This window comes from Capricornis sumatraensis, chromosome 2 (assembly GCF_032405125.1).
Source record: "Capricornis sumatraensis isolate serow.1 chromosome 2, serow.2, whole genome shotgun sequence".
NCBI lineage: Eukaryota > Metazoa > Chordata > Mammalia > Artiodactyla > Bovidae > Capricornis > Capricornis sumatraensis.
The window spans coordinates 134659440-134674263 of record NC_091070.1 but is presented as its reverse complement, the minus strand read 5'-3'; the positions used below and the strand labels follow the sequence as shown (position 1 = coordinate 134674263).

The window sequence follows — 14824 nt, the reverse complement described above, 5'->3', positions numbered from 1 at the left end:
CCTCCTCCAGGGGCCCAGCTGGCTGCAAAGCCAGGAGCAGAGGCTCCAAGGGTGATGCAATGGGGCCCGCCCTGCACACCAGAGAGGGTGAGGAAGGCGAGTTCCCACCCAGCAGCAGCCTCCACACAGCAGCTGACCACTTTGTCTCCTCCAGCTCCAACAAACTGGCCACAGGCAGGATCTTTGGGGTGAACGGGGGCAAGACCCTGGCCACTTGAGATTTGGGAAGTTGCAGCTTCCACCTGTCCCACCAGTCTCAGTAGCACCTTTCCAATCAAGGCAGATGCCTCTACTAGCTCCCAGCAGGGTGTCTAATTGACCTGGCAAGGAGCAGGTAGCGGGCAGTGGGTGGGGAGGCGGTACGTGTGACAGGCACAGATAGGCCCTGGCGCGCCTGCTCTCTACACACTGGCACCTCCACCAGCCCAGTCTCCATTGCCTTGGGAAAGGATATCTGTCAGGGAGACAGTGTTCTAGAAGCTTCTAAAAGACTCAGGGCAACTCCAAGGGTTGGTAAGTCAATCTGAACTCGGGCTCGACTGCTGTCCTCCTCCCCACCCTGGGGTCTGGCAGCATCTCAGAGACATGGAGAAGATGACTTCTACTTCTAGGAAGGACTCGGAGGGTGGGACAAAGGGAGAGAGTAAAGAGGAGGGCTCCTCTCTCAGAAGGAACCCAGATTTGGAATCCAGATTTGGTGACCACGGCCTGCTATTGACTCTAAGCCCCATGAGGACAGGAAGTGGGTCTGTCTTGCTGACTCCGGGCTCCCTGGCACCTAGCAGAGTTGGCGATCAATAAATAACTGACTGGCAGAGACATGGGCAGAGGCTGAAGGCCAAAGCCAGTTTCACAATTTCTGGAGTCTGCCTTTTCGGTAAACTCCTCACCATAAACACACACACACAGAAAAGTACACAAGGCAGCACAAGAATCATCAGAACCGACTCCTTGAACATTGTTTACAATTACTGGATGACTTCTCAGCCTTAATTTTTATGAGCTTCAGCTCCAGAAACTGAAAAAAGATATATCAGACTCTCTGGTCCAACCTAGAAAAAAGTACCTGTGGAAGCCTGGAGAGGCTGCTAGACACACAGTAGCCAGACCCGGAGCCAAGTTGAGCCAGAGAAGTGACAGCTGCTCTCGGCTGGAGCAGGTCCGGCCCTCCTTTTCAAGGAAGTACAATCCCAGTGTAAACAAGTCCTCAGGATCAGCAGTAACAGTCCTTTTCTGCAGCCAGCAGGTTTCTGTTTATTCCTGTCATTCTGGGAAGCAGGGCACAGAGAGAGTTCCAAATTCTCAACAGTAACTCCATTCCCATCCAGGTTTTTAGCCTGGACCCACATCTTAATAACTGACATTTGCACAATACATGCAACTTGTTCAAAGCTCTTTGATATTTATTATTTTGCCGGACTGGGTCATCACAAGCCCTAGATGGAGAGCTATCATCCTGCTTTGCATGAGGAAGCAGAGACCAGGAAAAACACAGGATTCCAGTGGCCAACTTGGTAGTCGAGTCAAGACTGGAGGCTGCACCTCCAGTCTGCCTGGATGCCCAGCTTCCCTGCACACCATGCAGCCTCCACATGAGTCAGCCCTCATGAGTTCCAGGCAGTGGAACTCACATGCCCTTACGGCCAAAGTGGGACTTCTCCCAGGCCCTGTTTACAGCCAGGACAATTGACCCCACTGCTTAACATTTTTCCTCCTTCTCTCCAGCAGGACCTGGTGCTGTGACCCTGGCTTGTCGGCTTTGCTTGAAAGCCATTCCCATACTGTTCCTACCCTGACACACACTCTGTTTATATTGCACTGAGTTGGAAAGAACTCTAAGAACAAGAGGATAACGGTTAAGCAAACTCCTATGGCAATATGACGGCACCCTTGGGAAGCACTGACAATGATAAGTATGTAAACAATCTCAGTATGTGGTAATGTGTTTTTGAAATACTATAATTTGACCAAAACGGAATGACATGTACATACCGATCACAGGTATGCAAAAGCACACTTCTGCAAACTGAGAAGAACTGCAAGTGAACTTAAGGAGAGCTAGAGATTTTCATCTTCATAGGTTTTTCTTTCCTCTAAAGATTATGTTCAAAGTGAGCATAAATAGTAAAATAAATAATACATATGATCATCATAAGCAGAAGAGGAGGAGGAGCCTTTCTCCTTGGCCTTAGTCCTCGGAGAGTCTTCCCAACAGGGCTGGCATTGCAGAGAAGAGCAGGAAGGAGGCGAGAAGAGGGAAACGGAATTGAGGGAAGTAGGAGAAAGGCCCACCAGGGGATCCAGTGCCCAGAGCCACAGAGGTACAGCCTGCAGTCTTGCCCCAGGTGTCCCCGCAGGGCCAGCAGGACAGACCAGCAATCCGAAGCCATATTCCCAGGGCACCTTTCACATCACTTACTACACCTATGGTGCCTCCCAGGGTTGCACAATCAGGCAGCTCTGGGACAGAAGGAAGACAGCTAAACTGGGGCCAGTACCACAGGAGGTGAAGGGGCCCTAGGGAGAGCACAGCCCTGCTCTGGAGTATGCCAGACCAGCAGGGAGCAGGCAGGTGTGAAGGGTGCCACCCTAGGATCGCTGGGGCCTCTGGGATATGCATGCACTGCACACAAATTTAAAACTCAAACGGCTCAAGTTCACTCCTTATCTCAGCAGTCTCTCCATCTGACCTGCTTCTCCTCCTCCTCGAGTTCACCACCACCCACCCACAGCTCACCAGGCTCCGCAGGATCTTGCTCTCACAGCGGCTCTCATTCCACCCAGCCCTGCCCCTATGCCCCACCCACACTGAAATCTTTACAGTTCTCCTAATATGCCAGGATGCCTCAGGGCCCTGCCTTTTCTCAGGCTATTCCTTCAGCCTGAGATACCTTCGCTGGCTTATCCAGCTGCTTATCTGTCAAGAGTCAGCTGGAGCAGCATCTTCTGTATAAAGCCTTTCCTGCTCACCCTCCCATTCTCCACCCACCATCACTCCCAGGTAGGGATCGGCACTTCACTTGTCTCTGTGGTCCCAGCATCTAGTACTGCTCTGAGCACATCTTCAGCAGTCATGGTGTGTGTGTGTCAGCTGCTCGGTAGTGCCTGACACTTTGTGACTCCATGGACTGTAGCCCGTCAGGCTCCTCCGTCCATGGGATTCTCCAAGCAAGAATGCTGGAGTGGGTAGCTATTTCCTTCTCCAGGGAATCTTCCCAACCCAGGGATCGAACCAGGGTCTCCTGCATTGCAGGCAGATTCTTTACCATCTGAGCCACCAGGGAAGCCCAGCATTCACTGTAGATTTTATGAATTAAAAAAAAAATGAATGCACATGGAGTGTAATTTAGGGGGGTAGACAGAAGAATGAATTTGAGTAAGCAGTCCCAGCCCACCTGTGGTGGGCCACCATGCTTGTGGTGACAGCATCTCCTAGTTCACCTCTCTCTCCTCAGACTGCTCCTTTCTAGAGCATGGGCCCCCTCTGATTTCTACACCCTTTGGAGACTACTTCCCTCCACCACACACAACAAGTGTACCTGTCCTTGGGTCCCTGCTGTCCTCAAACCTGGGGTCCCCATAGCATCTGCCGTGTCTGTGTGGTTGGTGCAGTTCAGGGGAGTAAGCCCTGACTCACCCACCTGACTCAGCATAGAGGCTCAGTGCAGAGAGCTGGGTGGGTAGGCTGGTGGCCAGACCCAGGGCCAGGTTGGGTAGGATGTTTATTTGTTTCATGCATAAGCAGTCACAGCCATGGCCTTGTGGGGCCCTCTGGGGGAGGGAGGAGAGAGCGTGCAACGGCTCTCACCAGTGTCATGTCATCACACTCTAACTGGGTGAACGCTTTGATCTGCAGCCCATACCTGGCGGGTGGGATGGTAACTGCCCATGTCCTCTGCAGAGGGCTGGTTTCCAGGAATGCCCTTGGTGGCTCTCGCCTGACATAAGCCACCTAGGCCTACTGCCTTTCCACCCGGGCAAGGCGTGCTGGGTCCCCACCTTCAGTGCAAGCACTCTGACTCGCCTCGGCCAGCCTCCCCAGCCTCCCTTTGGGCCGGGCACTCGGGTAAGTGAAGTCACGTCTGTTGATCTTCCTGTGGCTCAGACTGCAAAGTTACTGCTTTCTCTAGGTCTGGCCCTGTTGTCACCATTGTCCACAGCAGCAGCAGGCAATTCTGTGAGTCTAGTATCAGAGAAAACCTGTTACTTTGGTTCAGGCAGAAATAAAAAAGAGGCTGAACTCCAGTCCCCAGCCAGCTCTCTAGCAGCCCGAACATTAACATGCATGGCAGAGCTGGGGCTGACAGACAAAGCTCTCAGACAACAGGAGTTTTAAAAAATCAAATCCAAAAGACACCTATGCTTTTTTCTTTTTTTTTTTTTCAAATAAGCTAACCTAAGTCACATGCTTTCCTATTCATGGGATATGGAGTTTTCACCTCTGTTCTAGCTGGCTCTGTCTCTGTTCTCTAAGGAGACAGCTCTGATCCCTGGATGCTGCCAACAGTTTGGGCAAACTCACACGATGAAAGCCATATAGCCAAAGAGTCCTGGGTGGGCAGGCATAGCTCCTGGCCCCAGCTGAGAAATAAGAAGAAAAGTGCCAGTCTGGCACCCTTATGGATCAATCTCGTATTCTGCTCCCCAATCTCTTTGTCCCTTCTGCTACACGAACACTTCTGAGAGGGAAGTCGAGGGGCCTGAAAGAGTGGGCATAGGCGGGATTTCCCTGGTGGTCCAGTGGTTAAGACTCTGCTTTCACTGTAGGGGGCTTGAGTTTGATTCCTACTCAGGGAACTAAGATCCTACAGGCGGGATGGGGCAGCCGGAAAGAAAAAAATGTATTTACACCATCTGAAACTAACAGAACATTGTAAATCAACTACATTTGAGTTTAATTTTTTTTAATTAAAAAGAGTGGGCAGAGGAGAGAATCCTAAAATGAAGATTTGCAGAAGTGCATCCTTCCAGACACTTCCACAACCTATTTCAAACAGGCAACCTCAAGGGGCTGGGCGGTTGGAACATGGGATTCTCTGACTAAGACTTCTGAGGCCCCAGAAGCAAGTATTTCACACTCTTCCCAACATTTTGTAAACCAGTGGGGAAAACGTTACTTCAGGCCACAACTTCTTTCTTCAGAGTTGAGCTGCTGGGTCTCTGAGGTGGGAGGAAGGTGGGATGGGAGGAATTTAGGAAAAAGGCCCTGGGAAGTCTTGAACACTCAGCAGAGTAGAGAGGGATCTGGCTTCCCGGTCAATCATAGAGGGAAGGGTGAGGCGGAGGGATGGGAAGGGAGGAACAGGAGGAAGGGGGATGAGACAGGCAATGGCCTAGGGAGCTTTGTGGGGTGGTGGGGCTAATGAGAAGTCCCGGGTGGCGAGATGGCCAAAATAACTCTTCAGAACATTTCAGAAATGTGACTTCAAATTGTTTGTGATGTGATGTAACCTCTCCCTTGTGGCCCACAAAACTTCATTAGAAGTTCTGCTACACGTTACAGCATTATTTTTGTGGTTGTTTTGGAATAGGGGTGGGAGTTGAAAGGAGAAGGACTGTTATCCACATTTGAATTGACAAGCAGGAACTAAAGAAACAGCCACGAAGATCAGAATAGTGACTAAAACTTCAGACGAGGCAGAAAACTAGAGCCAGAGGTAACCTTGAAAATCTCTGTCCCCCGAGTAATTCACAGAAATCGGGGAGGGGGGAGCATTGGACTTTCCACAGGACGTGGAAGTTTGAGCCAATGTCATTTGAATGTCAAAGGACAAGCAACCTCAGCTGACACTGCCTCACCAGCTGGACTAAGCCTTTAGAAACAAAAAACGTGTTACACACATCTGTACTATCCAGGGCCTTGGCACAGGGGTAGCACATAGCCAGGCCCATAAAAGCATGTGAATAGTTCATGAATGCCCTAGTGCTGCCCTGGAAGCTGGCAGAGCCAAACGCTTGGGGGTAGGGGGATGGAGGGGCACGTCGACTTCTTTTCCTCTCCCCCACCCCTTTTCCTCTCCCACCCTCTTAACCATCTTTAGCCCTATCCCATCAGCTCCGCGACATGAAGAACTTGTAAACAAGCAAGGCCCAGCGGAGACGGTGGTGGAGGAGGTCACAAAGTGTTGCGCAGAAACCACACTGCTCTGGTTCTGTTCTGCCCACTCTTACGGTGTCAAAGAGGCAAACGCTGCCTCTTGGGAAGGAGATTCTGGTTCAAAGAGCCTGACCATGGGGCAGTGAGCTAGTGGGCTACCTAGGGCGCCGGAAGCTTCCTAGGACTGGCTGTAGGCTGTGTTGTGTAAGGCTTTGGTACTCGTTCCCAAGCATCCCTACACCCTTCTGAGGCCTCCCCTGGCATCCCGCAGTCCAAAGGCCCTCCAGCACCGCGGCAACCTTGCGGGAACCGCGGGCTGCTCGCAAGGTAATGGCGCCACCTGGCGGCATACAAGGGTGCGACTCACCCCTGGAGCTTCCCTTCACCCGCGAACGAGGAAGAAAAGGTGGCTCCCGCGGCCCAGTCCAACGTGGTGACGTCATGACAGAGCGCCGTTCTCCCCGCCTCTCCCCCCGCCCGCTGGGAGCTGCCAGTACTCGACGTGGCGTCACCGCCCTCTACCCTTACTTTGCGTCCGTGTTTGCGTGCGGCGGAGGTGGCGGCGCGGGCCGGTCAGAGCTCCGCGTTGCTGCTTCTGGTGCTCCTGTCGCCGCTGTCGCTGTCCGGCTGTCCTGGACCGCGGAGCAGAGGAGGCGCGGGCCACAGCACCTCAGCACCCGACGCGGCTTGGCGCGGGGCCCGGCGGGAGGGTGGGCGAGCGCGTGTCGGAGGGCGCCGCGCGGGCAGGCGGGCGGGCGCCCGTGAGGGAAGGAGGCGGGGGCGGCGGGTCAGCCGCGGGCCCGGCCGGCCGGGGGATGTCTATGCCTGACGCGATGCCGCTGCCCGGTGTCGGGGAGGAGCTGAAGCAGGCCAAGGAGATTGAGGACGCCGAGAAATACTCCTTCATGGCCACCGTCACCAAGGCGCCCAAGAAGGTGCGGGGGCTCTGGGTGGCGGCGGGGGTCCGGGTGGGGGCCCCGAGGAAGGGGCGCGAGCCATCCCCGGCCCCGGGCTCCAGCTAGTTTGGGACTTAAGGGGCGAGGTTTCAGGGACCCAGGACTACGGAGGTGGTGTGAAGGGTGGAGAGTGAGCGGCCCCAGGCCTATCCCGAGCTGGAAAGGCCGACCCTGACCTCACTTTCCTTTGTCCCTTGGCCCAAGTCCTCCGGGATCTTTTCGAAACCCGGCAGGGCCAGGCCTTAAATTTGCGGTCGGCTTATCCTAGATGAAGGGCCTCAGAGACGGGAGTGGGAGAGAGGTGAGCGAAGTCTGCTGACCCCAGTGACCAGCCCCAGGGGATGAGGGTGTACAGGAACTCTCCCCTCAGGTGAGAGGGTAAATCTGATAGTGCTTCTTTGGGAGCAGTGGCCAGCTTATCCAACAACTGCGTGTGATCTTGGAGGCAAGATGGGGAAAAAAAAATTGCGTGGAGCTGGCTAGCTCTTTTATGCAGGTGAAAAGCATGAGGGCAGCATGAAATTGAAGACTAATTTTCATTTTCTGTGGTCGTCTGGTTGCTTGGACACATGTAAGAAATTAACATTTTGAGGTTGGTGACAGCAGACACCATCATGGATACAGGTTGATCGTAGAGTCGTGTGAATAGATGACTTCGGCATCCCTTGAGAAAGGAGCTTGGGTGGGTTGGAGGGGTGGGTGGTGAGGAGCGATTGCTCATTCTTTACTGCACTTACTGAGGCAGAACAGGTTTAGTCTATTATGCTGTGGGTTGAGCTCAGAGAACATCCTTCTAATTCTTTTACTTTGGAAGATTAAATGGCAGCCTTTGGAAGTATTAATCTAACCAGCCCTCTGAGTGGTGGAATTGGGATCCTTGGTGCTTTCTGAGTGATTGCTGCCAACCACATTTTGATTTTCTACATCACTGGCACCAGTTAACGGAGAACAAGAGAACCTTAGCAGAGAGGTGACCTTTCTGAAACCAGTAAGAACCTGGGTAAATATTTCCCTCCTCTATAAAGACAGAGTTTCAAGGCTGTCCCCACCTGCAGTGTTTGATGGGATGCACTGCTGGTGTAAGCTGCACAAAGCAAGATTTGTAGATAGTGACAGTCCTTCAGGCTGTGGGAGAGATGATTTTTTTGTTTGTTTTTTCTTTTAAGGAAATTAACCTGCCACTCCATAAATCTAATACAGGATTGAAAAGAGAGGTCACCATTGTGTACTGTAGCTCTGTCTTCCCACAAAATTTAGATCTTACCCAACAGAATGCCTTATAAAACCTTGCAGAAGATCCCTTGATTCTAAGAAGTCTGATTAATCTTATTATTAGTGCTCTCAGTTCAGCTGACTGCTTTGTTGGAGCAGTAACCCTTTGTAATCTGCACTGCTGCTAAGTCACTGCAGTTGTGTCCGACTCTGTGCGACCCCATAGACGGCAGCCCACCAGGCTCCCCCGTCCCTGGGATTCTCCAGGCAAGAACACTGGAGTGGGTTGCCATTTCCTTCTCCAATGCATGAAAGTGAAAAGTGAAAGTGAAGTCGCTCAGTGGTGTCTGACTCTTAGCGACCTCATGGACTGTAGCCTACCAGGCTCCTCTGTCCATGGGATTTTCCAGGCAAGAGTACTGGAGTGGGGTGCCACTGCCTTCTCCATTGTAATCTGCACTAGGTGGAGACAAAGTGTACATAAGCAGACTGTGTAAGGATAGGACTTGTGATGAGTTAGGGAGAAGAATGGGAACACCCTGGTACCCTCATTCCCCAAACTCTTCCTCTCCGCATAGCCTTTTGTCGGCCTAATGGCTTCAGGGATTAGGCCTCTTTATTCTTACTTGCCTTTATTTTAGTAAGGTTTTATTCCTGCAGGTGCCACTAGTAATAAAACAAAAGTTTGTATTGTAGACTGTAAATTCCATAAAGGCGGAAACGTGTGTTCACCATTGTATCCATTGTGCCCCAGCTCTGTACCAAGCATATAGTAGGTATTCAAATAGTAATTGCCCATCTGGCTGGCTAACTGGTAATTGAGATGTCTGTGTGGCTGCCTACCAGGAATAAATAACTCTTTCCCCCCTTTTTTTCCAAGGAGGAATGTTGCTAATGTGTATCACTGTCAGGCCAAGTACTAATGATTTTAGAGATTCATATTCCATTAGCTCAAAGGAGTGGTCTCTGCCAGGAATGTGGGAAGACCCTGTTGTAAGTCTCCATTTGCTGGTAAATGTACCCCTGTGTTTCTTATTAATCTTGCTCTTTCTGAGCTTTGTTGTTTAGTGTTTGCACAGCACTTTCTATTAAAGTGCTTTATGATGACTAATTACCCTTCCCCTAGTGATGATAAAAAAGGCCTTTATTTAGTTAATGGGTTCGTTGAGGACTAGTCAAGGTCACATAGCAAGTCCTAAGTAAACTGTTTTTTCATCACTTTAGCTGAACTGGACATTATGACTTAGGTCACTTTTGTACTTCTGCCATGTGTTGATAATGTTAGAAAGCGTGAGCAAAGTAAGAGAAAAAATTTTATCTTGGCATGCATTGAATGGTGTGAGAAAAGGCCTCTTCAAATAGTGCCGTCCTTTGCCTGTGAGAATTCAGCATGGCTCTCGACCAGCTAATCCTTGGATCATTCTAAGCCTGAGGCCCCTTGGGAAATGAGGACATTTCTGGCCAGCCAGAGGCTATAGGTTACTTCAGGGTGACCCTGATGGTCCTCAGTCAGATCAGATTCCTGTGTAACTTGTGAAGTTTTATTCACTTTGGGGAAGTTTGGGTGTCCTTCCATTAAGTGCATAAATAGCAAGATTCTAAAACTAATCACAAGTTACTCATTTTTGTATGCCGTGAGAGCTACCACAGTACTGTGTAGATAATATGACTCCACGGTCCTATTCAAAGCTTGATCTGAGTATCAGAAAGCCAGCTAAATGGGTCCCAACTTGAGCAAATGAGCTTCTGTGCCTCAATTTCCTTATCTGCCAAATCAGTGCTTTGTTTTTAGAACATGTGCAGATAGGTATATGTTGGGAGTAAGCAAAAATGATTTTTAAAAAAATATATTAGTGTACTTACACTCTCTGTCTTTAATGAGCATTTGAAATGACTTACAACACAGGACACATACAGTATAAATGAGGAGCCCAAACTATAGAAAAAAGGGAAAAAAATGTTGTTAACCCTGAGGGCTAAGACAATTGATGAGGCTGGCTGATCATCACACGCAACCCTAAGCTTCCTAGGAGCTGGAGAATGAATCAGAGTTACAGTCTCATTAGCAGACATGGGAAATAATCTATACCAATTCCTCAGGGAGGCAACTTCTGCTGACACTGAAGTTCTAAAGGATATTTTCATGTGATAGTATTAATAGCTATAGTATGATTCGTGTGTGAAGTCTTGTTCACCAGCTGTCACTGGTGATTTCAGATGGAATTGCCAGGAGAATTTGGGTGAGAAAAGGAGACCTAGAGTTGTAAGGTCCATGTACATTGTATCACAGCTGAAGAGGGTCCTTGTTTAATGTTGGCAGTTATCAGTCAAACTGAACAAGTCAGCCAGTTCTCCATCTTCGCTGGGTATTCATCCCTCTTTTTCTGCTACTTTGTATTGCAGTGGTAATATTTGTCCTTGGGCCTTTGGAAATTAAGATCGTGTCAAATTGGGTTGTTGGTTTTTTTTAATTTCCCCCCATAGTGTAAACCCAAGTTTGTTGATGAAGCCTCCTGAGATAGACATGTTTCTTTGGAAGGCCTGTTAGAACACCTGTACTTCTGAACGTATAGAGTGACTCTCTAGAGTGAAACATTAGGCATTTGACTAGGATCTATACAGTCAAACCTTACCACCAACATAGTAAGGAAGAAGAGAAAAAGAACACAACAGAACTACTTTTGCTTGTAGGATATTCTTTGTAGGATGTATTTGAATAAAACATATGTGGAACTAATTCATCAGAAGGGTCAGCTGAGACTTAAGGAAGCATACCAGATAGAGACCCAGTAAGGAATGCTTAGACATGTAACCTATTAGGTGAAATCCAGGATGATTTTTTTTTTAATCAGGATTTTGTTGTGGCTAATTCTTGGTGCAGTTTTATAAAATTCACACCAGCACTACTTAGATTCACTTAGATTGGCATTTCCTATCCTCTCCACATCATTAGTGTCTGTTACTTCTCTTTAGAATGACCGCTGTTTTAGTGCCAGTCTTTGAACAGGAGTCAGAGGTATAAGAAGATCCTATCTCTTTTAGATTTCTCCACAGATACTGGTTACCTCTCCTTTCCTTATTGGATTCTGTTCAGTTTGTCAGGCACAGATTTCGTATTACTTTGTTGTAAGTCCCTTTAGATTTTCAGCTTGTAACAGAAGTCTGTCCATTGCCTACATTCCTTGCTGTCAGTGTTATAAATCTGTACCTTTTGTTTCTTGAGGAGGGTGTCCTCTGGCTCCAGCATGTTACCCAGTATAATATTCTTGTAAAATTGTTTGTAAAAGATATTTTGATACATAGAATCATGTCGATCTTTAGTTGCCTGTGACTCCTAAAAGTTTATTCTGTCACCTCAAGTAGTTATAATCTGTAAATAAACACTTAAATGCTCTCTTGAAGCTGTTACTTAAAGGAACTAGCCAGTAAAGGAGAATCATGTATACCTGACTGTTCCTCAAGTTTGGAAATTTGAATATTAAAATTTTATAACGAAAGGCCACCCTTATACTGGATATAATAATTCAGAATACATCACATTGAGGTGGGTCAGAAGCACACCCCTCCTGCATGAAGAACAATCCGTTCACCTAGACTAGAATTTTTTTCCTGAAATCCAAGAATCCAAAGTTAAAGACAGAGTCTTACCACAAATTTTCCTTCCAACTCTTGTCAGTGCTATCAGTGCCTTGAATGTGGTAATTATTTAAAAATTCACCTCGATTTCTATTCACATGAATTCTGTTCTGATTCCATATTTCCATTTATCTCATTCAGGTAGTTCTCTTGCAATCCCACTTTGGTTTCGCTGTTACATAAGACCTCTTAATGTCCCCCTTTCTGTTTCTAAAACTGTGAGGAGTAGTACAATGTAAGTTAAACACTTGATTTTGCAGTAAAGTTTGCCTCCAGAATCTACCACCTTGAAATTGTGTGACCTTTGGCCAACTTGGGTGGCTTAACCTGTTTGAACCTTCGTTGTTTTTTTTCAACCTTGAAATGAGGAATAATGATAGTACTACAGGATAGTTGAGATTAGCATTTAATGAAGACTAATTAGTGTATTTATCCCAGCCTGCTATTCAACGAGTTCCTTCTTACACAAAAGTACCCTGCTTTATATGGAATTTCAAAATGCTCTCAAAGAGCCAAAACAAAGATGTTTCTATTGGAATATCTTTCAACAGGAAATTTCCCTGACAAAAGTGTTATTTTATGTAGAGCTTATTCCTGTTGAACACTAGACTGTTTGAGTTCCGGGAGGTACATAGACTGACAGTAGGAGAGCTTGTAACGGAAATGAGGTAGGTTCTACCTGACCACTCCCCCACCTCCTTCCTGTAACACACAGTGTACCTATAGAATATGGGTGTTTCTCAGACATGGGCCTAGCTGAGTCCAGGAGTTTATTTCCTCAACCTGCAATCAATAGTTTGGGAGTCTTCCCAAACTAGAATCCTTGAATCACATGAAGCAATTCCAAAGGCTCTTCTGAGCTGTAACCTTAGCTTTGTGTATACAGTCCCCTTCAGATCCCATCCCTATGTACCCCAGCTCCCTCCAAACCCACTCAGGTTCTGTTTCTCTCTCCTCTAACAGCCTGCTCTTCATTATGTGTAACTGATTTTCTCTTGCAGAAATGTGTGGCCTTTACTCCACAGCAATTACGGACCTAGGGTGGCTCACCCTTTGCCTTTGTTGACAGTCAAACGGGTTTCATTTTTGTTCCTATCTCTGTTCAGTTTTTCTAAAACAATTCAGTCAAGTACCTTAATCTCAGAATGTATATAGTGATTAGTACTGCTTAGTAATGTACAATGGGGTTAATCATTTACTACCCAAACGGGACACAAAGTAAAAAAGTGTAATGAACTGCTGGTAAAAGGTAGTATTTGTGATGTTGGGTAGAGACTGAGAAAGGACTTTGACAAAACCACAGATCTAGGGCTGCAAAGCTTGTTTCTGCTTTCTTATCTTAAAAGCCCCAGTGCCTCAGCTAATGTGCCTCTGTACTTAATTTCTCGGGCTTAATGGGCTTAAAGTGTTCTCCTTTACCAGCCCAAACCAGTTCAGTTCTTTTAAAATGGGCACCCTGTTCTTAGTTTTGTGCTAGCAGGGAGGTTTAAACAGGAAGGATTTGGGACTGCTCACTGTTCCATGCTGTTCATCTTGGACCTGCCTCAAGTTTAGTTCTTTACAATCTGAAGAACTGCCCGGCTCGAGCAAGCCCTGTTATTTCCGTGTTTGTCTCTTCTTTCCTGAACCTGTGTGTGTGCAATGGCATCAGTGGGATCCACTGTGCCTTTGTGCTCAAGGTACCAAGGAAAATGCTCACGTGCTGATCTGCAGTGTGCACAGCTCTGTGAGGTAGATGGTGAGCTGGTGAGTAGCAGAATGAAGGGACTGCAGGCTGGAGCAGATGAGTGTAACCATGTTTCTTTCATTTTGGTCTCCCTAATGAAGCTGTTCATATCTCTGAGCTTGGAGCAGTGTTAGGATTTTGGAAGTTCTGTTTTTCATAAATGGCTCCACCTCTTTTAGTACTTTTTAATTGTATTAAGGTGAACCTTTGGAGTATAGATTTCCATGGGCATAAAGGAAATCACTATGTCCCTTTACCCCAGGACTGGCTTGACTGCAAGTCAAAGTTTCGGGGCTATGACCTACTCCTATTATGGTTCGAGGATCCTGAGGTCAGAAGAGAGACCTGTCAGGAAAAATTAAGAGGACCGATTCTTCTCTGCCTCCTTTGACCACTCTGCACTGTTGCCTTACTCAGAGGCTTTAAGGGAAACCTTTTGGGGCTCTCATGATGGTTAGCTTTATTTTGGGCATGTAGAAAAGAGCTTTTTGCTTTGAATTCTCAAAATGCAGCATCCTGTCTCTAACTTCAAAAGAGGTCAATTAGTAGACAGATTTGTGTGAAAGCTAGATAAATAGGTTTCTCTTTTGCCAGTTTGAGGGAATGCTCAAACCAGTGAAGTAATCACTGGATTAGAGACTCTAGAACAGTGATTCCTATCTTTTTGAGTCATGGATCCCTTTAGAAATCTTACAAAAATCACTGTTCTTTCTTCAGCAAAATTCCAGAGCACAAAGACTTATTTATGCTTTCAGAGAATTTATGGGACTCCCTGAAACTCATCTCTGGATCCTGGCTTTAAAAACGTTGATTTAGAAGGACAGGGCTCTAAGCCATGGTATCTTTCTCCATTACAGATTCAGAAACAGCTGAGATTAAATTTCCAGGCTCGCAGTTTGTCCTTGGAACAAAGCTGAGGTTGTTCGTGTTCTTTTCACCCCCCTCTTTGGGATGCTCCTCAGCTTCCTAAGAGACTTATTATCAATGCCTTGAGGGTTCAACTCAGGAACTTGTGCGCACTGAAACCAGCATTTCAGTAACTTTGGGGGGTTTTGTACCTTCTCAGCCCCATTGCCCTCAAATGAACTTTTGATACCCCGAGAGCTCTAGAGTTCATTCCATAGGAGTATTTAGAATAGGGGGCTCACATCTTTAGGCTGCGTATCAAAACTCAATAAAATAATTTGCTCCACTGTG

The 14824-nt window shown here is 47.5% G+C and overlaps 1 protein-coding gene across 2 annotated transcripts in view; it reads left to right on the top strand.

Moving 5' to 3' along the window:
- Positions 1–6912: 6912 nt before the first annotated feature.
- Positions 6913–14824, top strand: part of AHCYL1 (adenosylhomocysteinase like 1) — a 41190-nt gene continuing 33278 nt past the window's right edge. Inside the window, exon 1 of one of the 2 annotated variants that reach the window (XM_068966676.1) lies at positions 6913–7032. In XM_068966676.1, the coding sequence (XP_068822777.1) occupies positions 6913–7032 (120 nt within the window). The remainder of the gene's footprint in view (positions 7033–14824) is intronic. The other variant, XM_068966677.1, reaches the window with a different exon arrangement.